We start from the raw sequence: 27,531 nt of genomic DNA, 5'->3' as shown, positions 1-27,531 counted from the left end.
TTGATTTTTGCAACTATTTACATTTTTATTTTCAACCTCAACCAACCATGTCTCACATAAAAAACCTAGAAAACCTCAGTTCATTAGTAGTGGCTCACTAGATTGTCCCTTCCTTTGACAATAAATTTGTTAAAACGCTAAAGTTTCAAGTTAACCCAACTATATATTGGTTTGCACATGTGGTCAATGTCAATGTTCGATTAGTAATGAGCTAATAAACCGTCTCTAAAACCTCAATTGAAGCATGCCCTGCATCAAAAAGTTAAAAATCTTGGCTACGGCCCTAGATTGTCTTTACTTGAATTGGAACAATGAATTTAAAACATTGAAGTCGGGGGTTGGCACAATTGGTTTGTACATGTGATTAGTACTTGTTTGATTAGTAGTAAGCTGATGAACCGTCTCTCGAACTTTGATAACTTCGATGCCCTGTCTCTAAAGTCATCAAAGTCGGAAAGGAATAATCCAAAAACCTTGAATGGACCCTCATGTGCAACTGATGCTTTGAAGTTTGAAGTCTGTCTGCATTTTCTACACTTATTTCTCTTCTACATATGTAATGGACCTTAGCAACGACAACTTCTTTGGCATCATTTCAGACCAGATTCCAGCCTCACCAACTTGGAGAGACGATTCAGACCTCCCAGGAAATCATCTATCCGACAGAATCCTAGCGTCACTATCGGAGTCTTCGTCCAAGGCCTCAATGCACTGCCGTTGTGGGCAACCCAATGCTTCGTGGGTCCCCGCCTTTTGAAATAATGCAAGTAATAATACAACTAAGAACATGGAAGATGTATGCAAAAATTGTAAATGTTGAGACTGAATCTCATATTAAGTAAGTTAGTTTACTTCACTCAAGTGGTAAAAGTTCGAATCTTGCTCTCTGCTTCACCTCAAACAAAAACCTGAAATTTTAATCGACATGAAATTTGATGAATTTTCGCTCGCTGATTTATGCAGAAACAAACAGTGACAGAGCCTCAAAGAAGAGCAGAGTCGTCCTTTCTAATTTTGGTGTTTCCTTTAAATCTAAGAAACCTGCAGTCTAACCGAAGACTAAGAGATTAAAAAAATTTCAGCGACTTCGAAGTCGTTGCCTTATCGTCCATAATCTACCAAAAAATTATATATATATATATATATAGAGAGAGAGAGAGAGAGAGAGAGAGAGAGAGAGAGAGAAGATTTGCTTAATATATTCATGCTCTGCTGTCATGACTCTTACCAACAAGGAATTTCTTGTCTGATGCTTCTTCTTGGTTTTGCTTTCAGTCCCGGGATGCAGAAGATGTGTATATACTCGGCAGATTCATACATATATGCACACCTATCTACGAGTGAAGAAGAAAACCTGTGAGTACTCTGAACCTGAGATGGATCATCCATTCTCTCATGGCTTCCTTCTCATCCTCTTGTTTTCTTCCATTACATTCACAATACATGCATGTGATCTAACCGAACGCAGCGCCCTCAAGTCCTTCGCGAGCACTCTGTCTTCCCCGGCATTGAACTGGACTGCTTCAGTTGATTGTTGCCAGTGGGAAGGCATCACATGTAATCAGAACGGTTGGATCATCCAATTGCGATTACCATCCAAGGGCCTCACAGGAGGTACTTTTCCTTCATCACTAGGAAACATTAAGCTTCTTTCACACTTCAATCTCTCCCACAATCTGCTTTCCGGCTCTCTTGAAGCCGGGATGTTCTTGTCCTTGAGTCGCCTTGAGATTCTTGATTTGAGCTATAACCTTTTCTCCGGAGAAATACCATTGTCTTTATCATCAAGTTACATCCAAATGGTTGATTTTTCGAGCAATAAATTCAACAGAACAATTCCTTCTTCATTCCTCCAGCATGCTTGGAATTTGAGCAGTTTGAATATCAGCAATAATCATTTTACAGGCCAAATACCTTCCTCTATCTGTCTTCGTTCCTCCTCGCTTAGAGTCTTGGATTTCTCCCACAATGATTTCAGTGGCCCAATTCCTCTCGGACTAAGAAACTGTTCCGAGTTGGAGGTCTTTCGTGCTGGCGACAATACTCTCTCAGGGTCCCTTCCTGCTGATATCTACAATGCTCAGGCACTTCAAGAAATTTCATTATCTACCAATGGGCTTGTCGGACCCATCAGTGAAAATGTTGGGAAGCTCTCCAAATTAAAGCTCATGCGCCTTCATTACAACAATCTCCAAGGTCATCTGCCCCCATCTTTGATGAATTGCACAAACCTTGTTGAAATAAATCTGGGATTCAACTTTTTTAGTGGGAATATCTCTGTGCTCGATTTCTCTAATCTTACTCAACTTAGTAAACTTTGTATAAGTAATAATCTCACTGGTACCTTGCCAATAAGCCTCTACTCATGCAAGTCCCTCAAAGCACTTCGACTGGCAACAAATGATTTCGAGGGCCAAATCCAACCTGAGATTCTTCAATTGAAAAACTTGACCTTCCTCTCGCTTTCTTGTAACAGACTCACCAATGTCACGGGGGCAATGAAGATATTGACGGGTTTCAAAAGTCTCAAGGTGCTCCTTCTTTCAAAAAATTTAAAAGGTGAAGAAATGCCAGATGGGGATATAACTGTCGATTCTGGGTTACAAAATCTGTGTGTTTTCAGTTTATATAGCTGTCATATGACAGGGCACATACCTGCATGGATTTCAAAGCTTGGGAAACTGGAAGTCCTGGATTTGTCTTTTAACAGACTCACTGGCACAATACCTGGTTGGCTGGGGACTCTTCTGAAGATCAACACCAGCCCAATTGGTGTTTGGATTCTAGAAAAGTCTAGCAAATACAAGCAACAAGCTTGGAAGGTAGAAGCTTCTAGAAGACTTTGTCCAGCTGCAAATGAACTAGACCATTCTAGTTCAAATTTGCATGTTAAAGTCGGTGGGCATGCATAATAAGCTAGATAATTCTAGCAAGTTGTAATATTATATGGCTATTAGCCATATGTCGGTGGCATGCATGATTAGTAGCTAGAATGGTCTAGCAATGTCCAAAGTCGGCAAACATGCCCTATAAATATGGGTGTGGTGCTATGTAACCAACCAAGCAAGCAATCAAGTGAGAGTGAGAAGCAAGAATAGTCTTGTAGTAGTGTGAGTGATCTAGAGTTTGTCTCTAGAAAGTGAGTGAGTGTCATAGCTTCCCAAGAGTGTCCTTGATAGTTTGTGTTGTAATATTTTGTTTGTGTAATACAAGTAATTTGTTTACTTGTATTGTCTCTCAAACACTTGTGTTAGAGTTGAGTACTCCAAGTTTTTCCCCAATAATTGGTATCAGAGTGGTACGATCAGGGACCGTCTCTATTGAAGTTATTGACAATCGTGAGAAGTTTAGTACTTCGCAAGATTATTGGTTAATCTTGTTCGGCTTATCGAAGCTCTGCCGACACGATGGGAGACCTTCAAGTTGTTGAAGGAATCAAGAAGTTGAACAACAAAAATTACAACACGTGGGCGACGTGTATGGAGTCTTACCTACAAGGCCAAGATCTTTGGGATGTTGTCGGCGGTAATGAAGTTACGCAGCCAGAAGAAGACACCAGCGGCGCTTTGAGGAAGTGGAAGATCAAGGCAGGTAAGGCCATGTTTGCCTTAAAAACTACGGTTGAAGATGACATGTTAGAGCACATACGGAAGGCCAAGACACCAAAAGAAGCATGGGACACCTTCGCCACACTCTTTTTAAAGAGGAACGATACAAGACTGCAGCTTCTCGAGAATAAACTATTATCAGTGGCCCAACAGGACATGACGATTGCCCAGTATTTCCACAAGGTAAAGTCTATTTGCTGTGAAATTTCTGAATTAGATCCTAGTGCTGCCATTGTAGAATCCAGGATAAAAAGAATAATTATCCATGGATTGAGACCCGAATATTGAGGCTTCGTTGCCGCTGTACAAGGATGGCCGACCCAACCATCCCTTGTTGAGTTCGAGAATTTGTTTGCCGATCAAGAAGCTTTGGCAAAGCAAATGGGAGGGGTCTCGTTAAAAGGTGAGGATGAAGCGCTCTACACCAAAAGTAAAGGCAGCTTTAAGCAGCGTGCTGGTGGTGGATCTATAAGAAATGGTGACAAGGAAAAAGGTCATCAAGGAGGAGAGAGTTATCGGCCAGGGGGAGCTCCGAAGTGTCACGGCAACCGTGGTCAGTCTCAGAATAATAAAAGATTTGAGGGCAAGTGTTACAATTGTGGAAAGAATGGCCACATGGCGAAGGATTGCTGGTTCAAAAGGCCTGCAAAAAGTAACATCGCTAACTCAGATAAGAAAAGTGAAGATGATTGGGATGTCATTGGGTCTCTAGCCCTGGAGGAAGAATGGAACGCTAAAGCATCCGTTGCTATAGAGAAGCAAGAGTCAGCTCTCACAACAAGAAGTCCGGAGTTGATTGACTACCAGAATGATTGGATCGTGGATTCAGGTTGCTCAAACCATATGACAGGTGATGAGAAAAAGTTACAAAGTCTGACTGAGTACAAAGAAGGCCGTTTGGTCGTGACACCCAACGACTCGAGGCTACCGATTGCTCACATCGGTAAGACAATAATTGAGCCCCGATACAACACTAACCATGTGCCGCTTCAAGATGTCTACCATGTTCCAGGTATGAAGAAAAATCTACTTTCAGTGCTGCAATTGACGTCGTTGGGAAATTATGTCTTGTTTGGTCCACGAGATGTGAAGGTGTATCGACACCTCAAGATCTTAGGGACACCAACAATGGAGGGACGGCGACTGCAATCAGTCTATGAAATGTCAGCAGAAACTGCATACATAGACAAGACAAGAAAGAACGAGACAACAGATTTATGGCACATGAGATTGGGTCACGTTAGCTATCACAAGCTAAATGTGATGATGAAGAAGTCAATGCTTAAGGGGCTACCTCAGCTTGACGTGAGAACAGACACGGTTTGTGCAGGATGCCAGTATGGTAAAGCACATCAACTACCATACGAAGAGTCGAAGTTTAAAGCGAAAGAGCCATTGGAGTTGGTTCATTCCGATGTGTTCGGGCCCGTCAAGCAACCATCGATAAGTGGGATGCGGTACATGGTGACGTTCATTGATGACTTCTCGAGGTATGTATGGGTTTTCTTTATGAAAGAAAAATCTGAAACATTTTCAAAATTTAAAGAGTTTAAGGAGACAATTGAAGGAGAAGTAGGAAAGAAGATCCGTTGCATATGCACAGATAATGGAGGAGAATATACCTCGAATGAGTTTTCCCAGTATCTACGAGAATGTAGAATACGTCACCAGATCACCTGTGCCAATACACCACAACAGAATGGTGTAGCGGAAAGAAAGAATCGACATCTTGGAGATATATGTCGAAGTATACTCCATGCCAAGAATGTACCAGGAAGGTTTTGGGACGAAGCAATAAGAACTGCAGCTTATGTGATCAACAGGCTTCCTTAACCAAGGTTAGAATTTGTCTCACCCTTTGAAAAACTATGGGATATGAAACCTACAGTTAGTTACTTTCGAGTCTTTGGCTGTGTGTGATACGTATTTGTTCCAAGTCATTTACGTAGCAAGTTTGACAAGAAGGCAGTCCGATGTATCTTTGTAGGATACGACAACCAAAGAAAAGGGTGGAAATGTTGTGATCCTACGAATGGAAGGTGTTACACATCATGAGATGTGGTGTTTGATGAAGCATCTTCTTGGTGGTCCTCAGAAAAGGAGGCGTTGCCTGATTCAAGAGAGATAGAAGATAAGTTGCAGCAAAAGATGGGGGAGTAAATTGTTCGAATCCGGTCGAGACCAAATGAGTCTGAAGATTTGCTTGATGGTGATGATGTTGAGCAAGCAGTGCCCCAAAACCCTTGGCAAGCTAACATATATCAACAACCAGAAGAAGATAGACCTAGTGAAGTGGAAGTATCAACTCCACAATCACAACTAAGGAGGTCAACAAGAATCCGGAGGCAAAATCCGAGATACGTCAACGCAGTCATAGAAGAAGAAGCAGCTGGACCTGAGTGCTTCAAAGTTGGGAGAAGAGGTCATTACAGCAGAGCTAAATCAAGCTTGGAATCTAGTGCCAAAGCAAAGAGATGTGAAACCCATATCATGCAAATGGGTGTGTAAGAAAAAGCTTCATCGTCAACTCGACATGGAGGAAAGAATAAGCTGGTGTTGAGGGGGAGTATTGAAGATCAACACCAGCCCAATTGGTGTTTGGATTCTAGAAAAGTCTAGCAAATACAAGCAACAAGCTTGGAATGTAGAAGCTTCTAGAAGACTTTGTCCAGCTGCAAATGAACTAGACCATTCTAGTTCAAATTTGCATGTTAAAGTCGGTAGGCATGCATAATAAGCTAGATAATTCTAGCAAGTTGTAATATTATATGGCTATTAGCCATATGTCGGTGGCATGCATGATTAGTAGCTAGAATGATCTAGCAATGTCCAAAGTCGGCAAACATGCCCTATAAATATGGGTGTGGTGCTATGTAACCAACCAAGCAAGCAAGCAATCAAGTGAGAGTGAGAAGCAAGAATAGTCTTGTAGTAGTGTGAGTGATCTAGAGTTTGTCTTTAGAAAGTGAGTGAGTGTCATAGCTTCCCAAGAGTGTCCTTGATAGTTTGTGTTGTAATATTTTGTTTGTGTGATACAAGTAATTTGTTTACTTGTATTGTCTCTCCAACACTTGTGTTAGAGTTGAGTACTCTAAGTTTTTCCCCAATATCTTCCGCAACTTTTCTTTTTGTTGTTGAATGACAACTTGATTTCGGGTGAATTTCCAAAGGAGCTTTGCAGACTACAAGCATTAGTATCGCAAAAGGCTGCGAATGAAACAAGCCATTGTTCTCTTTAGTTGCCCGTCTACTTTCAACGTGCTAATAATGCAACTGTACTGTCGTCACAGTACAAGTATCTGCCCAACATGCCAAGAGTAATCTCCCTCAGGAACAACAGTTTAAGCGGCAACATACCCTTTGAGATTGGCCAATTGCAATTTCTTCAACAACTGGATCTAAGCATCAACAACTTCTCCGGCAACATTCCAGACCAAGTAGCCAATCTCACAAAGTTGGAGAGGTTAGAACTCAACAGTAACCGTCTGTCAGGCGAAATCCCATCATCACTATCAAGTCTCCATTTCTTGTCTACATTTACTGTTGCATACAATAATCTTGAAGGACCAATACCAGCCGGCACTCAGCTCCAAGGCTTCAGTGTTTCTGCATTCGAAGGGAATCCGAAACTTTGTGGTGCCCCACTTTCAAACCAGTGCTTGCCAAGTAATGGCAATGATGCAGATGAGAATGAGAACAACCAGGATTTGGACGATGATGAGGATCAAAGTCTATGGTTTGGGTTATCCGTTGTGCTTGGTTTCTTTGTAGGGTTATTGGGATTCTGTTGCCCTTTGCTTCTCAAGAGGACGTGGAGATATGCATATTTCCAACTCCTTGACAATATTCAATTCATGGTCTATCTGAAGTGGGGAAGGCTTAGAAGAAGGTAGAGTTCTAGAATCTAGATTGCGTGTTCATTTTCCTTTTTTTGATTTGTTTACAATTCCTAATTCTTGTTTTTCTTCTTAACAGGAAAGCCCAAGGCCAAGTCCAAGTCCAAGTCCAAGTAAAAGTAAAAGTAAAAGTAAAAGTAGCAAACCGGATGGTGAAACTGTTAGTGCAAATCGGTCAGAATATGCAAACAACAGTAACTCTTTCATGGTCCCTGACAACTTCCAAACCACCTCTCTCTTCAATGTTCCAGTTAATGCTCGCTGCCCAGAAGATGAAGAAATATTAGTGTGTACGGATTGAACCAGAAATTCTCTAGTGCAAAATATCTATGTAAGAGGAGCATGTTCATTCCCTAATCGGATTGTAAGTTGAATAGCTCTTTTATTTATTTTCTCTCTTTGTTTAGACCAAAATTATGGACCAATCTATCAATCATCAGGTGAAATCATGATGGAAGTTTGATAACATAACATATTAGGCGATTTTACACATGAATAAAGCTAAGAGTACACATCATATATGTTTAACCAAAAAAAGGTATGTCAGATAACGAATCAAACTATTCGTGAAAATCTCCTCGATTTTCATAAACTTGCGCAATCAGTTTGGTTAAGAAGAAACTGAAACTAACAGAAGGGTCCTCATTGAATTTGATACAACAAATCAAAATCTGTGTATATGCAGAATCATTGAGACGGGTTTGTTTTTTTTCTGAAAGTAAAACAAAAAAAGGAAAACTAACGAAAAAGATTTGAAAACTTTGAGTTTTAATGAGAATGACAAAATAAAGGGTAAAGTGAATAGTATCATGATTGATTTTTTAGTGTAAAAATATAATTTTTCGTTAAAGTGAACAGTACTGTAATCTTTTCATTAAAACTCCCAACAAAAAAAACTAGTGTAACTTGGGTTTCCACTTACTTCTTCTAGTTTGCACGGGTTGTAAGTTGGAAGTCGTTGAACGAATGCCAACACGGGCAGAAGCCGAAAATCACAGAGCTCCAACTTTCGCAAGAGGAGGTGGTTCAGGAAATGTGTTACAGTGGCACCTAAGTTCCTAACCCTGCAAATTGGTCATTGTTGGAAACATGAAAACAATCTGGGAATCTGAAAAAAAAAAAAAAAAAAAAAAAAGGGGCAAAAGAAAACGGTTCAGGAAATTCATCAAACAGAACAGTTTATCTGCAATCTCTTTTCAGAAAGTTTAAACTTACAATTATTTTGTGAGCGTAAGATAGCACCTTAAGGAAGAAACATGTAAATGCAGATTCATCGTCTACAAACACATGCATGCAACGTACCAGTTTTTTCTGTTGAAGTTTTTGGCAAACAAATGTCTGGGTCTACAATTTGATGATGTCTCGAGGTTATGTCGAGAGACTTCGGCTCCGTTTGTGTTCGCCTTTTTAGTGATGATTGGATTATTTTCAATGATTAAGCTAGATTAGTTTGACTTGAATTAAAAAGTACAAGAATTGTGAAGCGTTTTATGCATTTGGAGATGGGGTTAAAGATTTCTTCTGTTTTATATAAAGAACCATTTATTTAAAGGGGTATTCATTTTTTTTAAATGGGAACTAGTTTTTGGTCTCATTGACATCGAACTTAACAAATAGTTTTGTATAATTGATTTTTTTTTGTTTGTTTGTTTTTGCAACGGTTGGCTATAAAAGATGATTGAAAATAGACAGTTTGAATTATTGAAAGTCAATGTAGAGTGATACTCACAATTAGTCTCCATTTAAAAAAAAATGACGCTTTTGTTTTCTGTTCTAGCCACTTGGATTTTAGATTGACTATTTCGATCGTGCTTCGTATCGTATCATGGTGTTTTGAATAAAACATACCCTGATAGGTGGGAGGACCCCAAGGACTTAAGTACCACTACACCATTTCTAGTGTAGCCGATGTGGGATCATGACATCACCTCACCCTTCGGAAGACCCGACGCCCACGGCGGCCCTTACTCTGGTGGCATTCACTCTTAACAGCGGCGCACCCCCTAGTCGTCCCGTTAAGGTAGCCCTTTCCAAGTTGCCCCCTCTACAAGGTCGGGACCCGACGCCCACGATGGCTCTTACTCTAGTGGCTTTCATTCTTAACGGCGGCGCACCCCCTAGTCGTCTCATTAAGCTAGCCCTTTCTAGGTCGCCCCTCCGCAGCGTTGGGAACCTAAACTCTGATAACAATGTTAGGTACTAAAGCCCAAGGGAGGAGCCCAACCCAAAAGACTAGCCTAATACGTGGGAGGACCCCAAGGACTTAAGTACCACTACACAATTTTTAGTGTAGCTGATGTGGGATCATAACATCACACCACTTTTCAGAAGACACGATGTCCACAACGACCCTTACTTTGATGACTTTCACTCTTAACGGTTGCGTGTATTCAAGTTAGTCAATACTCTAGCCAGTGAGAATAATTGAGGTCTATATTAATTGAATACTTACTTTACCCAAGAAAAACAAAACCAAAATGCTCCATTAATTTCCTTTGATCATGACATAAGTAAACCATTGAGTCCAATCTGCTAAGAAGAACAAAATCAACTTCGATAAGTTGGCATGTCAATGTCCAGAAAGCATTCTTCGTGATAATGATTATACTTTGCAATTTCGAAGTCAAATACACAGAAAAAATATATATAGTAGTGAAATAGGTCACGCATGGTAAATTTATGCTATTTTATATTAAACAATTATTACGCGTAACTGTATCATTTATTTTTATACAAGAGATATTTAAAGCGGAAAAATCAATCACATAACTTTGCACGCTGTTAAATCAAGGAGAATTTTCTGATAAATAAATAAATTAATGATCATCTCACTTCTACTTATTCTTAACTATATAATTATTCTTCAGTTAGTTCATAACTCTCCTATTTAATCAAAATTCCTTAACTTGATTGCATCTAAAAAATTGTCCAAAGTGATTAATAGTGTTTCTACTTTCTATTCAAAGCACTTTTAATAAACAACATTTTTGAAGGGTTTTAAACTCTTCCAAAAGCACTAGCCCAAAGTCAATGTAAACCTTCTAATACGTTGCCAACCCATGATTAGACCCTCCATTAGTGACGTCCCATTTCACCTATGGCGTGGTTACGAAACCCGACTGGAATGGGAAGAAACGGAATGGCACTTCCCTCAAAGCATTCCAGCATTTACCAAGCTTGTGAGGAATCAAAAAATAGGTGGGTCCTGGTTCTTCTAAAATTAGTAATTAAATTTCTAAATTATTCAGAATTAGAATACTTAGATGGAGGTGATATTTAGATTCCGGGGTGAAGGTTCCAGCTAGAATCAAACTTTTCAGCCTAAAATACTCATACATTTATTACTTGTAACTCAAATGATTAAAAATATTTACTGTTGCATTTGAGTCCGAGATTTGATTATCCTCTTCTTCACTATTGATTGTATCCGAAAGGAAAAATAAAGAATTGTAATCTAAACGCATTTGGCCACTTTGAAGTCAATAAGTGACTCTTTGAAGTCTTTTGTTTGTTGTTTTCTTGTTTACTCTTAAAGTCAAACCAAACCACTCCAAATCCATAAAAGATGTTTGAAGAAATTGGGAAATAGAAGACAAAACCACATTACATACATACATAGTACGTGTGTGTGTATATATATAATTGTTATTAGCACTCTAAAAATCTTATTTTGCACTCCAAACTTTCTATAATTAGAAAGAAAAATACATTTATGAGAAGTGTAGAATGAGATTTTAATAGTGTTAATAACACTTTCCACACACACACACACACACGTACACACATACATATTGATCAATATAAAAGCTTGCAAGTTGCTACTTAACAATGTTTATATGCAGCTGTCATGGCTTCCAGAAGATGTATATACTGCACAAGTTGATTTACATTTGATGTATATGTATTTTTTGTTGTTCAAAGGTGTATATGAATACGTGTATACGAGTGATGCTTGCGATCCAAGCGAACGCAGCGCTCTCACGACCGTCTCTCGCTCTCCGTCTTCTCCTCCGTTGAACTGGACTACTACTTCCAGTTGATTGTTGCCAGTGGGAAGGCATCACCTGTGAACAAAATGCTCCATTAATTTCCCTTGATCATGCCTTAAGTAGACCACTGAGTCCAATCTGCTAAGAAGAAAAAAGACAAGTTGGCATGTCAAAGTCAATGTCCAAAACTTCAAGCATTCTTCGTGTTATTTATTACTAGCCTTCACGCTTACACATGTGCAAAAGATATTTGAGGTATTCAACAATTGCCCTCCTGATACGTAGCTCTTCCAAAAAGCACGACGCCAAAGTCAATGTAAACCTTCACATACGTTGCTACCAAGTTGCAAACCCGTCATTAGACCCTTTGTTAATTTTCTATGTTCCCATGTTCTGCAGGTTTGTTTATTTTCTATATAAGTGGAAAGCAAAGACTTCAAAACTCGAACATTGCGCACAAGAATTCGAACCATCACCTAATTACCTTCTTCCCTTTGTTAATTTCCACCTCCTTTGCTCCAAACAAAGGAGTGTATATATACCCCTGAAACGATGTGAGCAATATAATTCCAGTGCAGACATAGCGAAAAACATCATGCCGGAAGCTAGCCGCGTAATAACTTACGGAGTCCTCTTCCTGTTTTTTTTGTTGTCTACTTTCATTTCTACAAACCATGCTTGCAAGGAGGCAGATCACAACTCTCTTTTGTCATCTTTTGATATATCTTCTTCTCGTTTAAATTGGTCTTCCAGCGATTGTTGTCACTGGGAAGGCATCGCTTGTGATGCCGATGCTAGGGTAACACATGTTTCGTTGCCCTCTAAGCGGCTCCAAGGAAGCGTTTCTCGCTCCCTTGGAAGCCTCACGCATCTTTCGCACCTCAATCTCTCCCACAATCTGCTTTCCGGTCCTCTGGAAGCTGGACTCTTCTTGTCCTCGAATCGCCTTGAAATCCTTGATTTGAGCTACAACTTTCTCTCCGGAGAATTACCTTTGTTTCTATCATCTAGTTACATTCAAATAGTGGATTTGTCGAACAATCAATTCAATGCTACAATTCCTTCTTCATTCCTCCAGCATGCCGGGAATTTGAGCTGTTTGAATATCAGCAATAATCATTTTACAGGCCAAATACCTTCCTCTATCTGTCTTCGTTCCTCCTCGCTTAGAGTCTTGGATTTCTCCCACAATAATTTCAGTGGCCCAATTCCTACTGGACTAGGAAACTGTTCCGAATTGGAGGTCTTTCGTGCTGGCGACAATACTCTCTCAGGGTCCCTTCCTGCCGATATCTACAATGCTCAGGCACTTCAAGAAATTTCATTATCTACCAATGGGCTTGTCGGACCCATCAGTGAGAATGTTGGGAAGCTCTCCAAATTAAAGCTCATGCGCCTTCATTACAACAATCTCCAAGGTCATCTGCCCCCATCTTTGATGAATTGCACAAACCTTGTTGAAATAAATCTGGGATTCAACTTTTTTAGTGGGAATATCTCTGTGCTCGATTTCTCTAAACTTACTCAACTTAGTAAACTAGATTGTGTAAGTAATAATCTAACTGGTACCTTGCCAATAAGCCTCTACTCATGCAAGTCCCTCAAAGCACTTCGACTGTGTTCAAATGATTTCAGGGGCCAAATCCAACCTGAGATTCTGCAATTGAAAAACTTGACCTTCCTCTCGCTTTCTCATAACAGACTAACCAATGTCACGGAGGCGATGAAGATACTGACGGGTTTCAAAAGTCTCAAGGTGCTTCTTCTTCCAAAAAATTTTCAAGGTGAAGAAATGCCAGATGGGGATATAACTGTCGATTCCGGGTTACAAAATCTGTGTGTTTTCAATTTATTGGGCTGTCATATGACAGGGCACATACCTGCATGGATTTCAAAGCTCGGGAAACTGGAAGTCCTGGATTTGTCTTTTAACAGACTCACTGGCACAATACCTGGTTGGTTGGGGACTCTTCCGCATCTTTTCTCTTTGTTGTTGAATGACAACTTGATTTCGGGTGAATTTCCAAAGGAGCTTTGCAGACTACAAGCATTAGTATCGCAAAAGGCTGCAAATGAAACAGGCCATTGTTCTCTTGAGTTGCCCATCTACTTTCAACGCGGTAATAATGCAACTGTGCTGTCTTCACAGTACAAGTATCTGCCCAACATGCCAAGAGTAATCTCCCTCAGGAACAACAGTTTAAGCGGCAGCATACCCTTTGAGATTGGCCAATTGCAATTTCTTCAACAACTGGATCTAAGCATCAACAACTTCTCTGGCAGCATTCCAGACCAAATAGCCAACCTCACAAAGTTGGAGAGATTAGAACTCAACAGTAACCGTCTGTCAGGCGAAATCCCATCATCACTATCCAATCTCCATTTCTTGTCTACATTTACTGTTGCATGCAATAATCTTGAAGGACAAATACCAGCCGGCACTCAGCTCCAAGGCTTCAGTGTCTCTGCATTTGAAGGGAATCCGAAACTGTGCGGTGCCCCACTTTCATACCAGTGCTTTCCAAGTAATGGCAATGATGCAGATGAGAATGAGAACAATCAGGATTTGGACGATGATGAGGAGCAAAGTCTATGGTTTGGGTTATCCATTGTGCTTGGTTTCTTTGTAGGGTTATTGGCATTCTGTTGCCCTTTGCTTCTCAAGAGGACGTGGAGATATGCATATTTCCAACTCCTTTACAATATTCAACTCATGGTCTATCTGAAGTGGAGAAGGCTTAGAAGAAGGTAGAGTTCTAGAATCTAGACTCTGTGTTCATTTTTCTTTTTTCGATTTGTTTTCAATTCCTAATTCTTGTTCTTCTTCTTAACAGGAAAGCCCAAGGCCAAGTCCAAGTCCCAAATCAAAAGGACGAAGTTAAAAGCAGCAAACCGGATTGTGAAACCGAGAGTACAAATCGGTCAGAATATGCAAACAACAGTATCTCTTTCGTGATCCCTGACAACTTCCAAACCGCCTCTCTCGTCAATGTTCCAGTTAAAGCTCGCTGCCCAGAAGATGAAGAAATATTAATGTGTACGGATTGAGCCAGAAATTCTCTAGTGCAAAGTATCTATTTAAGAGTAGGATGTTCATTCCCTAATCAGATTGTAAGTTGAATAGCTCTTTTATTTATTTTCTCTCTTTGTTTAGCCAAAATTATGGACCAAACTATCAATCATCAGCTGAGATCACGATGAAAGTTTGATAACATAACATATTAGATGATTTTACACGTGAATAAAGCCTAAGAGTCTACATCACATATGTTTAGCCACAAAAGGGTATGTCACATGATGAATCAAACTATTCGTGAAAATCTCCTCGATTTTCATAAACTTGCGCAATCAGTTTGGTTAAGAAGAAAACTGAAACTAACATAAGGGTCCTGATTGAATTTGATACTACACATCAAAATCTGTGTGTATGCAGAATCATTGAGAAGGGTTTTTATGTTTTCCGAAAGTAAAACAAAAAAACTAGTGTAAGTTGGGTTTTCCCTTACTTCTTCTAGTTTGCACGAGTTGAAAGTTGGAAGTCGTTGAACGAATCCCAACACGAGCAGAAGCCGAAAATCACAGAGCTCCAACTTTCGCAAGAGGAGGCGGTTCAGGAAATCTGTTACAGTGGCACCTAAGTTCGTAACCCTGCAAATTGGCCATTGTTGTGCTTTTAAAATGACTAAAAGCACTTTTAAAGAAAATGTTTATGTGCTTCTTTTAGGAAGCACTTTATGTCATTTTCCAAAATTTTCTTGCATCTTTACTAATGATTGGTTCTAAAAACATTTTCACCAAAAACGCTTTTAGTCATTTTAAAAGCACATCCAAACGGGCTCTATAACTTTGCAAGAGAAATGTTAAGTAGATTCTATCAAAATGAGATTCTCTCAAAATTAGACTTTTTGTAAACTCTCTGTCACTTTATATTTTTGGCACATTGTTTTGTACTGTTGACACGAGAATTTGCATTAAACTATGAGGTGGCAAAGAGTTCATAAAAAGTTTCATTTTAAGTGATTCTCTTTAGCATTGTTGAGCAAAAATTGTACACAATATGTAAACCAATAATTCACTCGACACAATTTCACCCTTATTCATTTTTCGAAGAGGGTTTTATTAAATTGAGTTCGACCTATTCTAGGCTGCGTGCCTATTAATTACAACCCTTCTTTTGAAAAAGGAATACCCTTTGATTCTAATATGAATAAATCATAACTTGGGGATTTGGGTGTTTGTTTGATTTTGTGACTGCATCTAGGTAGAGCCCTAGATTGCCTACGTACGCTCATTGAGGGATCAAGTCACTCGCAGTTCCTTATGTATTTGTTGGGGTTTGATGCCTTGTGCAGTTTCAGCTCATGCAGGCAATGAGCATTTAATGCCTTGTGCAATTTTAGCTCATGCGGGTGAGGATTTTAAGCCATTAGAGCGTTTGTAACAACCCGACTCGGGATTTACGGAACAAAAAGGATATTTTTGTATTTTCACTAAGTTTGGGGGATACTTTCCTTTTTAAAAATTATTTTTGGGTCTTAAATGGTGTGCCCAAGGGGCCCACCCCCTGATTTTGTCCCCCGAGCCTCTCGTCTCTCTTGTCTCTCAGTTCTCTACTCTCTCATTTCCCTCATTTCTCCCTCACTTTTCTCCTCTCTCTCCCCCGAAACTATCTGCATCTCTCTCCCTTCTCTGCGTTATCCCGCTCCTCTTTGAAAACAACCCACACCCTCGTGCCCACACCTCATCAACGACGACAGCATCACCATCATCACCACGTTAGCTCTTTCCCTCTTCATCTCTGTCGAGCATAGAGAAACTTCGACGAGTTCCTCGTCCTTTCGTTTTGGGTAAGCCTCAAATGACACACCCAGACCAAAATCAGGGTGTGCTGGCCGTCACGTGAGGGTGACGTAACCATGTGCATAGTGCAGAAGCTAAAAATAATAATAAAAGTACGAATAAATAAAAACCAAGCTTTACACTGAGTAGATAACAAACAAGTGCAAGCGTAAGTGTGAAAAACAATATTCAGAGCGCAAAAGACCTAGTGCAGTCCAGGGGAACAAACACTAAATAAACACACCCAAAGGCGGTCCTACACTGGTGATAATTTGTCAGATATGCCGTGAATTCCTTGAGAGCCACCAAAAGAGCTATCCAAACTAGAACCTGGAGGGGCGCAAAACAGAAAGTGTGACTCGGCAAAAACAAAGCTTTTCAAGATCATTTCAATATAAAAAATTCTAACCCCTCGCCGTAAAACCTGTATAGTTTTCCAGAAAATAGAATATGCACATATATTTAAAACATGCTTAGAAATATGTCATGTCGAATGCCTCTAGACAAAATGTAAGTACTCGGGTAATGTCAATCAATGCCATGTAATCTATCAACCGGAGTCACCTAACGTGATCTGTACGGCTGAATCTAGAGCTTAAATCTCCAACTCACTAACTATACCTGCACACGAGTCGGAACCACCTAAAGTGGTCTGTACGATAGGACTGGGTGTAAATAAATACGCTCAAGTGCTACAATCACGTGAAGACTGGGCGAATAATCGCGGGTCACCTACGAGTCGGAACCACCTAAAGTGGTCTATATGACAGGACTATGCACCTAACTTGGATCCAAGATGAGCCTGTGGTGCAGGAGGTGAACATCACATGAAGGACTGTGCCCTACTTTGGGCGGGAGCACTAACACCGGGGGTGCAGGTTACGAGCTCTATATGCATCTCAAATCACTACTAAACACAAACATAAACCACAACTTACCTGGCACTTACCTGTGCGTCCGCAGCACCAAACGTACATATATGTAACTACTAATGCATAATTAAATAGGCAAACGCAATGCATGGCATTTAAAACATATAAACATTTCGTTTCGTTTTCTGGGAAAATCACAAGTATATAAGTATATACGGAAAATCAAAAGCCCACTCACTGGTATGTAGAAGGGTCGTAACCCCCTTACCTCGAGTGACTGCGCTCATCCTCGGGATAGGTCTCACCTATATGCGAAACAACTATAAAAACGTTAATTTAAGCACATAACCCAAACTAGGTAATAACTTCTCATACAATACTCAAATGGGGTGTGTGAATATACCAACGTGATCTACTCAACCTCACGAACATCCCCATATTTTTAAAATAATTTTTTGATGTCTCACGCGCCGTCCAAGGCTTGGCCACACGTGCAGGCGCATGCCTGGCACACTGACGGCGTCAATTAACGCCGTCAAGAATATTCTGTTAAAACTAATAGATTCCATTACAGTTAACCTAACGTCGTTAGGAATATTCCGTCTAAGCTGACGAAATATTCCGTCGTCTTCTTCGTCCAACCTTCGGCGTGGTCGCCGTAGCCGGAAAACTGGAAAATTTTCTAAACTTCATTTCTCACTAACCAAATTCCACGAAATTGGTACCAAAATGAAGCTTACAACTAGTAGAACAAAACCTTACCACTTTCAAGCACTAAAACTAGCGGAATCTCTCTGGAAAAACTTCACAAAATCCAGCCAAACCTGCAACTCACGATCCCGACGTCCAAAACCTTCAAACGAACCACCCCGAGCTTCCTAAGGACTTCACCAAGCTTCTTATAAGCTTCAAATTCCCTGAAATTCAACAATTCAGTGTGCATGAATAGTGACCAAATCGAGGATCTCGAGTTTGACGTGAAAACAAAGGTTTCCTTACCTGAAATAGGTATGGTTGAACTCGTATGAAGCTCATGAACACAAAGGTATAATTTTCTTCCTCGATCCATAACATGTTCGAAGGATGTGGTTCTTGTCCGTACGTAAGAAAAAGAAGGGAAAGAGACAGAAAGACTCGGGACAGGGCAGAAGATGAAAATGAGCGTGGGTGTGTGTGTGTGGTTCAAAAGTAGCCAACCAAAACCCCAAAATAACCACAAAACGAAACAAAACCACTAGGGGCAAAATCGTCATTTCATCCCTACAGTATGAAATAATCCGGGACGGGCTGTCATATCAAAACACTCCAAATGCTTCTTTTTTCATCTGTATAGTTCTATTCTGACCCTCTAGTTATGTTTTGGACGTCAAACCACGAAGAAACACGTCAGGGAGACTTCTTCAGATTTCCCGCGAGAAACCAACGGATTTTGAGGAAATTTCCAGCCAAACCACGATGAGTTAGCCAGCATGCAAGGTATCAATCTCTTCATCTCACCGAGTACTACAACTTTCCTTTTTGTTTCACCCAATTTCATGGAATATTGAAGAAGTTATATCCATTTGAATCTTACCCAGTTTCCGGCGACCTCCGAGGCTTTCTGACACGCCCCGACCCCGATATTCCCCGAATACCAGGATAGGCACGTGCTGGCCGACACCCGAGGGTGACGAAAGCCATTTATTGAGTGCAAATGCTGAAAACAAGGGATAAATAAGGTTTATAAATATAAAAGAATAATGAATATGCAAATAAGGACCGTGTTCAGAGCACACCGCTAATCTAAAACACTAAAAGAAAATAATATAAAATTGAATGAAACGAAGGAGTGGGTCCTACATCGAGAGGGCTCGAAGATGCCGATGCGAAAGTGCCTGGACGTCGGGATTGTATGCCTCGATTCTAAGTCCTGAAGGGGGCGCAAAACAAACATGAGTGGACCAAGTTGATATACATATATATAATAAAACAGTTATCAACATACTAACCCCCAGGTTTTATGAAAACACATACATATGATGATAAACATAGGTTTTCCGAAACCTAGCATGTCGTGCAATATCTCAAATCATAATTCGCATAAATAATAAACACTAGTGAATGTCCGATATAACTCTTCAGGCCCCATGCCGGCTCCCCGTCTCTGAGCACACAGTCAGAGGAAAATACACTTCAGGCCCCGTGCCGGCTCCCCGTCTCTGAGCAGACAGTCAGAGGAAAACACACTCCAGGCCCTATGCCAACACCAAACCGTCGCCCGGGACGGACCGGATCTATCCCTACGTCCCGTAGCGGAAAGGACCACTAGGTAAGTACAAAACCAGTGAACATACATATATTGAAAATCAACTTCATAGTATAAAGTCATCCATCATCTATACTATAAAGAGGTGTTCTAAACATGTTCTAAATATCATATCGTCATCCATCAGATATTCTATAAGAACATGGGTTATAGGAAAAATAGTAGTAATTCAAACTAGCCTCAGTAAGCATGTTATCTCGTAAAACGTTTCATAAAACATAATCATCAAATCATGCTTTTCATGAATGCATTTATACTATCAAAACATGCATTTCTAGAAGGGGTCCACTCACAGTACTTCGCCGTCGAAAAGCCACGTCATCTAGCGAAGAAGGAAACGCCATCGATAATTGCCCCTAAGCACATAAATGGTACATTTAGTCAAACTCTACTCAAACGATTGAATTTGGGAAAACGGACATCGGAAACGGGTTCAGGACGTCGAAATTAGCCTGGGGGGGTCCCGCACGAAAACCCAAAAAGTCAACCCGAGGTCAAAGTCAACGTTGACCGTTGACCGGTCAAAGTCAACGCTGACCGTTGACCGGGTCAACGGTCAACGGGTCAGAGTCACGGGTCACGGGTCCGGGTCAACGGTCATGGGTCACGGGTCTGGGTCATGGGTCACGGGTCATGGGTTTTGGGTTATGGTTTTGGGCTAGGGTAATTGGGTTTGGGTTAGATTAGGTGGGTTGGGTTGGGTAAAAACAGAAAATGGGTTTTGGGTTTTGGGTTTTGGGCTAACAGGCCCTAAGGCCTAAATAAAAAGGGGAAATGGATCTGGGCTGCAACCAAGGCCCTAAGGCCTTTGGGTTTTTAAAAATGAAACAAAATAAAAATAAAAAGGAAAAGGTTTTGGATTTTGGGCCAGAGACCAAACGGGCCTAAGGCCCGTGGGGGAAGGAAACGGCCTGAAGGCCTGGGTGTTTTCTTGGGCTGGGTTTCACGCCGGAGAAGAAGGCCGGAGTTCGGCCGGAATTTAGACAAACTTTGAATGTCCATAACTTTGTTAATACTCGACGAAATCAAGTGATTCAAAAAGGAAAATTGTAGTACTCAGCGAGACGAAGAGATTGATACCTCGCACACCGGCCAACTCGCCGTGGTTTGGCCGGAAATCGCCTCGAAAGGGACGGTGCTCGCCGGAAATTTGGGTGTGCACTCACCCGTGCCAAAAACACTCCAAAACCTTGGAAATCAAGAACCCAACTCAAAAACCACATCCAGGCAAAGTCTAACATAAGAAAAGAAGAAGAAAAAGGGCTTACCCAACCGGAAAAATCACAAAACTCGCCGGAGGTGTTCGTATCCTCCCGGCGCCGTGAGCAAGGGAGAGAGAGAGATGTATATGCAGTTGAATGGTGATGATTTCCTCGAGTAGGCGTAGCTGTGGGTGTGTGTGTGTGTCTGTGTGTCTTTCACGGGGAAGAAGAAGAGAGAAATGGGGGAGTTCGAAAGAAAGGAAAAAGGTGCAGACAAACAAAACAAAAGAAGGAAAAGAAGAAAAAAGAAAAAAAAGAAAGGGAAAGGGAAGAACCGGGGAACAAAAACAGGGGGTGGGCCCTTTGGGCTCACCAATTAAGGCTCAAAAACAATTTTAAAAAGGAAGGTATCCCCCAAACTTAATGAAAAATACAAAAATACCCATTTTCTTACGTAAATTCCGGGACGGGTTGTTACACTTTCGAGGCGTTTTCCAGCCAAACGACGGTGAGTGAGACGTCGTGTAAGGTATTCTCTTTGTTTCTTTGAGAGCTACGATTTCCATTTTTGAATCACTTAATTTCGTCGAGTATTGACAAAGTTACGGACGTTCAAAGTTTGTCTAAATTCCGGCCGAATTTCGGCCTTCTTTTCCGGTGTGAAACCCAGCCCAAGAAACCTCCCAGGCCTTCGGGCCGTTCTGCCAAGCCCAAAACCCTAGGCAGCCTAACCCAACCCTTTTATTATTTTGTTTTGTTAATTTAAAGGCCTTTGGGCCGTTTCCTTTAGGGCCTTCAGCCCGTTAACCCTAAACCCATTTATTTAAACCCTAAAACCCATTAGACCCAAACCCTTTAGGCCCAACTCGGCTCCAACCCTAAGCCCAAGACCCTTTGGCCCGTTTTGACTATTTGACCCGTTAACCCATTGACCGACCCGGTCTAACCGTTGACTCAATCAATGATCAACGTTGACTTTGACTTTGACCGGTCAAAGGTCAATGTTGACTTTTTAGGTTTCGTGCAGGACCCCTCCTAGGCTAATTTCGACATCTTGAACCCGTTTCCGATGTCTGTCTTCCGAAATCAAGTCATTTGAGTAGAGTTTGACTAAATGTACCCTATATGTGCTTAGGGGTAATTTATCGTGGCGTTTCCATCTTCGCTAGTTGCGTGGCTCTTTGACAGCTAAGTTCTGTGAGTGGACCCGTTGTAAAAATGCATGTTTTGATAGTAGAAATGCATACATGAAAAGCATGATTTGATGACTATGTTTTATGAAACATTTTATGAGATAACATGCTTACTGAGGCTATTTTGAATTATTACTATTTTTCCTATAACTCGTGTTCTTATAGAATATATGATAGATGACGATATGATATTTAGAACATGTTTAGAACACCTTTTTATAGTATAGATGATGGATGACTTTATACTATGAAGTTGTTTTTCAATATATGTACGTTCACTGATTTTGTACTTACCTAGTGGTCATTTCCGCTACGGGATGTAGGGATAGAACCAGTCAATCCCGGGTGACGGTTTGGTGTTGGCATAGGGCCTGGAATGTGTTTCCTCTGGCTATTTAGCACAGGGACAGGGAGCCGGCATGGGGCCTGGAGTGTATTTTCCTCTGACTGTCTACTTAGAGATGAGGAGCCAGCATGGGGCCTGGGGGTTATCGGATATTCACTAGTGATTATTATATATACAAGTTATGATTTGAGACATTGCACGGCATGCTAGGTTTCGGAAAAACCTATTTTATCATAATGTATGTGTTTTCATAAAACCTGGGGGTTAGTACGTTGATAACTATTTTATTATATATATATATATATATATCAATTTGGTCCACTCATGTTTGTTTTGCGCCCCTTTTAGAACTTAGAATCGAGGTGTACAATCCCAGCGTCAAGGCACTTCCGCATTGGCATCTTCGAGTCCTCTCGGAATAGGATCCATCCTTTGTTTCATTCAATTTTATATAATTTTTTTAGTGCTCTAGTTAGTAGTATGCTATGAACACGTTCCTTAAATGCATATTCATTATTATTTTATATTTATAAGCTTTATCTATCCCTTATTTTCAGCATTTGCACTCAATAAATGGCTTTCGTCACCCTCGGGTGTCGGCCAGCACGTCCCTATCCTGGTATTCAAAGAATATCGGGATCGGGGCGTGTCAACGTTGGTGCCTTGTGCAGTTTTAGCTCGTGCGGGTGAGGACTTTGAACCATTGGAGCTAGATGTGGCTTCGTGCCATTTGAATCTTGTTGCGACTTCGTGCCCTTTTGAATTTAAAGCGGCTTTGTGCCATTTGAGTCTTGTCGCGGCTTCGTGCCATTTGTATCTTGTCACAGCTTTGTGCCATTTGATATTTGACTTTTCTTCGACTTCATGCCATTTAAGACTTGACATGGCTTTGTGCCACTTGAAATTTGGAGCATGGGTTTGTGCCATTTTAGGATTTGATACGGCTTCATGCCATTTGAATTTTGACGCAGCTTTGTGCCATTGTAAATTTGATATCGCTTCGGGACATTTGACATTTGATACGGCTTCATGCCAATTGATATCTAACGTGGCTTGGCTTCGTGCCTTTAAATTGGCTTTATGCCATTTGAAGCGGCATTGTTCCATTTGAGCATCAAGTAAAATTAATGGGTATGTTTGTGATGAACCCACTAATACTTTGGTATTTAACTTTGTCTTGGTGCCGTGCATCTCAGCCTTCATGGATAATTTTAATTTTGATGGAGGCCATGCTCTTAATGCTCACGTGAGTGGCATGAAGGTGTGCTTTTATTTTTTCACTGTAGCTTTCTTCTTTGCACAATGCACTCAAAATTGGAGTAGAACTTTAGAGAAAAAAAAAGAGAAAATTAGGTTCTCATCTTTCTTTTTACTACTCCTTTGATTAAAACTTTATTCATTTTCAATTTTTGATCAAGGTCCTTGGTATTAATAACATCATTAATTATTTCAAAAATAAAATATTTTTTATTTCTAAATATATTCATTTAATGTTAAAAATGTTACAATTAATAATTTTATATTTATGGCTAAATTTTTTATTGTATATTTTTATTTTTAGTTTGTACCCATTTTTAATTTGCAACCCTTTTTTAATTTTTTCCAATTTTCTTTTCAGTTTTAATTTGTACCCGTATATTAATTTCTTTTTGTGCCCATATTTTATAAAGTTTCATTTGTATTTGTACCCATATTTTTTTTATTTATTTGTACCCATTTTTAATTTTGCTAAACGTACCCATGCTAATTATATGTGCCATTCATGTAATTTTTTTTGAAATTTTTAATCTTAAAATGTACTCATTCTTAAATATACCAATTTGTTATACGTAAAATGTAACATTTTTTTATATAAAATCTATTCAATTTTTTTCTAATCCATTTTGAAACTTATATGGGTCCATTCTTTTTTTTTTTTTTTTTTTTTTTTTTTTGAATTGAGAATGTATCCATGTGAAATTTAATCGAAGAAATTTACTAATATTATTAAGCCTAATTTTTTTTTTGGTGATTTTGAAGAATGTACCCATGTTTTGGTACAATAATTTTTTGGTTAATTTTGATGAATGTAACCATGTTTATACACACACAATAGTATATTTATATTTTAATATTTTTAATCCAACAAATTATGGTTTTTTATTTAAAATCTCATTAATATAAACAACTATAAATTTTAATTTTTAATTTAAAAAAATATAGTAACGTACATAGAAATAAATTATCACATTAATTTCAGGGACTTAGATCAAAAATTGAAAGCCAACAAGGTTTTAGTCAAAAAAATTTCATAGCTGGAAACCGCATCCAAAGTTTCCAAAAAAAAATGTTGGCATCTGTTCCCTTTCTCTTTTCACCGTTGCTTTTATCCATGTGATGCTTCTTTCCATCCTTTTTATTTCTTGGACAAAAGACATAGAAGTAGTAACTCAGAAGTTTTTTGTCTTGCTTCTTTGTAGGTTCAATAGCCTCATTATTTTAAGTATGCTTTTGCTAGGACTTTTCCAGTTGTAAGAGGACATCACTTTCTTTTTTTACTTTACCACCTAATGCTTACTGCAACACCCACGTGATGGACAAAACTGTTTCTTTCTTCCTCTTTTTCTTGGAACACCCTTCGAAGAATGGAGCAGCGACAACGTGCCAAATTCTTTGAAGTCGTGTTTAACTTTTTGCCAAGCAGTTTATGCATATTTGGTGATTTAAAGAAGGACAGGTTTTTGAGGACATGGTCTCCATACTTCTCGTTCTCAGATCCAAACTTGACAGACTCCTATATGAATAAAACAAATGAAAGAGTCATTGATTTTCTTCTTGCATATTTAATCTCCATGTGGGACAATCTTCCCTAGCAAACTTAGACTGCAGCCCGCACCATTTTTGGTGCTCTATGCGGGCAGCACATCCTTGCCTTCCAAGGCAATTTTTTTCTTCACAACGGCGGCGGCGGTCGGGTTGCTTCTTTGTAGAGTTTCAGTGGCAACCGAGGCGACACAAACAACAGAGACGGATTGATTGTTGTCTTTCTTCTCTGCCACCTTATTCCTCCATACTTGAAACTTGGGGTGTGATATCTAGACATCCCTTTTTACTTCTCCCACACCTTTTTGGTTTTTAACCGTCGGATCGGATGAATTGAAGAAGATCAACGGACATAAATTAACAATGGTGTGTGAGATGTAAAATGGGGTGTGTGGATAGCACACCCCTTCGAAACTTATTGTTACTCTCTTTAAAAAAATGGCTCGCAAGTGGGAAAGTCTTCGTGATTTGCTTCAAGTCCTTGCCATGCAGGCGTTCTACTTTGCTTCTGCTGCACCATTTTCCTTCGTCAAATTTGATGCAAACTCTCCAAAACATCTTCAGTATCTCTTTAATAGGCAGGGACCACTTTTTGTTCTTCCACGCCAAACTGCTGCAATCACCGGGAAAGACCGTGACAATTTGATTTTTGAGGGCATCAGTAGAAGGGCTGCTGCATGTGCGAGCACGGACAACGGGATGCATGATTGTGAGAGTAACGAAACAATGGAAACACCATTTCTTCACCATTGCCTTATTGTTTGTAGACAACCATCTTCTACAACTTGGTGCACAGAATTTTGAGGTTGTTCCTTGGTTGCTTTTTTACTAGACAAGGCATGAACTCTTGGGCTTACTCAATCAACGTCTCGACGATCTTCTTCCTGGTGACTTTTCTACATAGACCGGGTCTTCAACTGCCTCATTACGGTGGATAGGAACTTTTGACAGTGATGGTTCAGCGGGGAGCGACACGGGCTACTCCTTTTGTTCTTGGCATGGACGGAGGGCACTGCATCAAAGAACACGATTCTTCTACTTTGAGTCTTCTTTCTCAAAGCGATAACTGCAACCTTTTCCATTTTTTTTGTTCTATGGCTATGGCTGCGTCTTTGTCCCTCGTGGTCTGCTTGCTGCTCAGTGTCGCATCCACATCATTGTTAGACGGTTTGTCGAAGTGGAAGCGAAGAATTATGGCGTGGCTGCTGCCTTCGTTTGGTTTTTTTTTTGTCTAACGTCGGCGGTTGCTGGCATAAAATTCTTGTTGCCGACCAAAGTTTTGACGAGAGTATTGGATCCACCACCAATCTCTCCACTGCATCTGCTGTCAAGACATGATTCCACCAATCTCTCCATAGTGTTTATGTGAATAATCAAGAGTTATTAGTTACCTTTTATGTTGCTTAAAGTCAACTATAGGCTTGTATATATCTTGTATCAATATGTAATGCATATTAAGATTTCCAATACTGAAATACACGGCCTCCTCTTACCAAACCCTAAACCCTACTATTCTCTATATGGTATCATCCTTTCTCCCGAGCTAACACCGCCCAACGTTCGATCCTCTCCACGCACCATCCCACTCTCCGCTGCCTCTTCTGCGTCCTCTCCCTCTTCACCTATGGCTGCATCTACTGCTTCCCTTCCTACCTCCTTCAACATCTCCCACACCATCAATACTCCCATGGACCGAAATAATTATCTAAGTTGGCGTTCTCAATTTTCCGACATCCTTGAAATTCATGGTCTGGAAGATGTCGTGACTCTCAATACCAAACCTCCCAAGAAACTTGATGATGGAGCTCTTAATCCGAATTATTCTCGCGACAAACTTGTTCTCAGTTGGATCAAGTCTACATGCTCACCCTCTATCCGTTCTATCCTGCTTCCTTGCACGTATGCCTGCGATGCTTGGTCTCTCTTGGAAAAACGTTTATCTCCTGTCTCCAAAACTCATATCCGCACCCTTCGTGAACAACTCCGCACCCTCAAAAAGGACTCCGAGAAGTCCATGTCTGACTATTTGCTGCATGCCAAAAGCCTCGCTGATTCCCTTACTGCTGCTGGTTCCCCTATATCTGACGACGATCTCATCGAAAGTCTCTTGGACGGCCTTGGTCCTGACTACAAAGAGTTCACCACCACCGTTCATCTTCGATCTCCTCTCACTTATGATGACTGCTACGACCTGCTCCTTCAAGAAGAACATCTCATCCACAAGATGTCCACACTCTCCTTGTCCAGTACCGCTACTTTCACTGCCTCTCGTCGTCCTGCTGGCTCGTCTCCGTCGGCTCCCAACGGCCACCGCTCCTCGTTCTCCCCTCACTCGTTTGCGCAAGGCAGTGGTCGTGGTCGCCCTTGGCGCCATTCCAAACCCAACCGTCCATCACACTAGCATTCTCCTCGACCTACTCCCCGTTCCTCGACCGACACTCGCCCACCTCTTCTTCCCACACCGTCCCTACCACCTAAG

At 40.5% G+C, this 27,531-nt stretch overlaps 1 protein-coding gene and 1 pseudogene across 1 annotated transcript; both read left to right on the top strand.

Annotated features, from left to right (window-relative positions):
* Positions 1-637: 637 nt before the first annotated feature.
* LOC108867703 lies at positions 638-7,950 on the top strand (annotated as a pseudogene).
* Positions 7,951-11,958: 4,008 nt separating this feature from the next.
* Positions 11,959-14,671, top strand: LOC103953989 (receptor-like protein 2). The gene is made up of 2 exons (XM_048570104.1): positions 11,959-14,241; positions 14,328-14,671. The coding sequence occupies exons 1-2, from the start codon at positions 12,089-12,091 to the stop codon at positions 14,539-14,541; spliced, it is 2,367 nt and encodes a 788-aa protein (XP_048426061.1). The 5' UTR covers positions 11,959-12,088; the 3' UTR covers positions 14,542-14,671.
* Positions 14,672-27,531: the final 12,860 nt, after the last annotated feature.

This window comes from the organism of the source record quoted next, unplaced genomic scaffold, assembly GCF_019419815.1.
Source record: "Pyrus x bretschneideri cultivar Hongxiangsu unplaced genomic scaffold, Pyrus_bretschneideri_v1 Contig51, whole genome shotgun sequence".
Taxonomy (NCBI): Eukaryota; Viridiplantae; Streptophyta; class Magnoliopsida; order Rosales; family Rosaceae; genus Pyrus; species Pyrus x bretschneideri.
The sequence above is the reverse complement of the archived record's forward strand: the minus strand, read 5'-3'. Positions and strand labels throughout refer to the sequence as shown.

What these genes read in the sequence shown, in the direction of transcription:
- LOC103953989 (XM_048570104.1), top strand. Translation starts at nt 12,089, where the DNA reads ATGCCGGAAGCTAGCCGCGTAATAACTTACGGAGTCCTCTTCCTGTTT. An exon ending in TGGAGAAGGCTTAGAAGAAG is followed by an intron (nt 14,242 to 14,327) that starts GTAGAGTTCTAG and finishes TCTTCTTAACAG; the next exon opens with GAAAGCCCAAGGCCAAGTCC.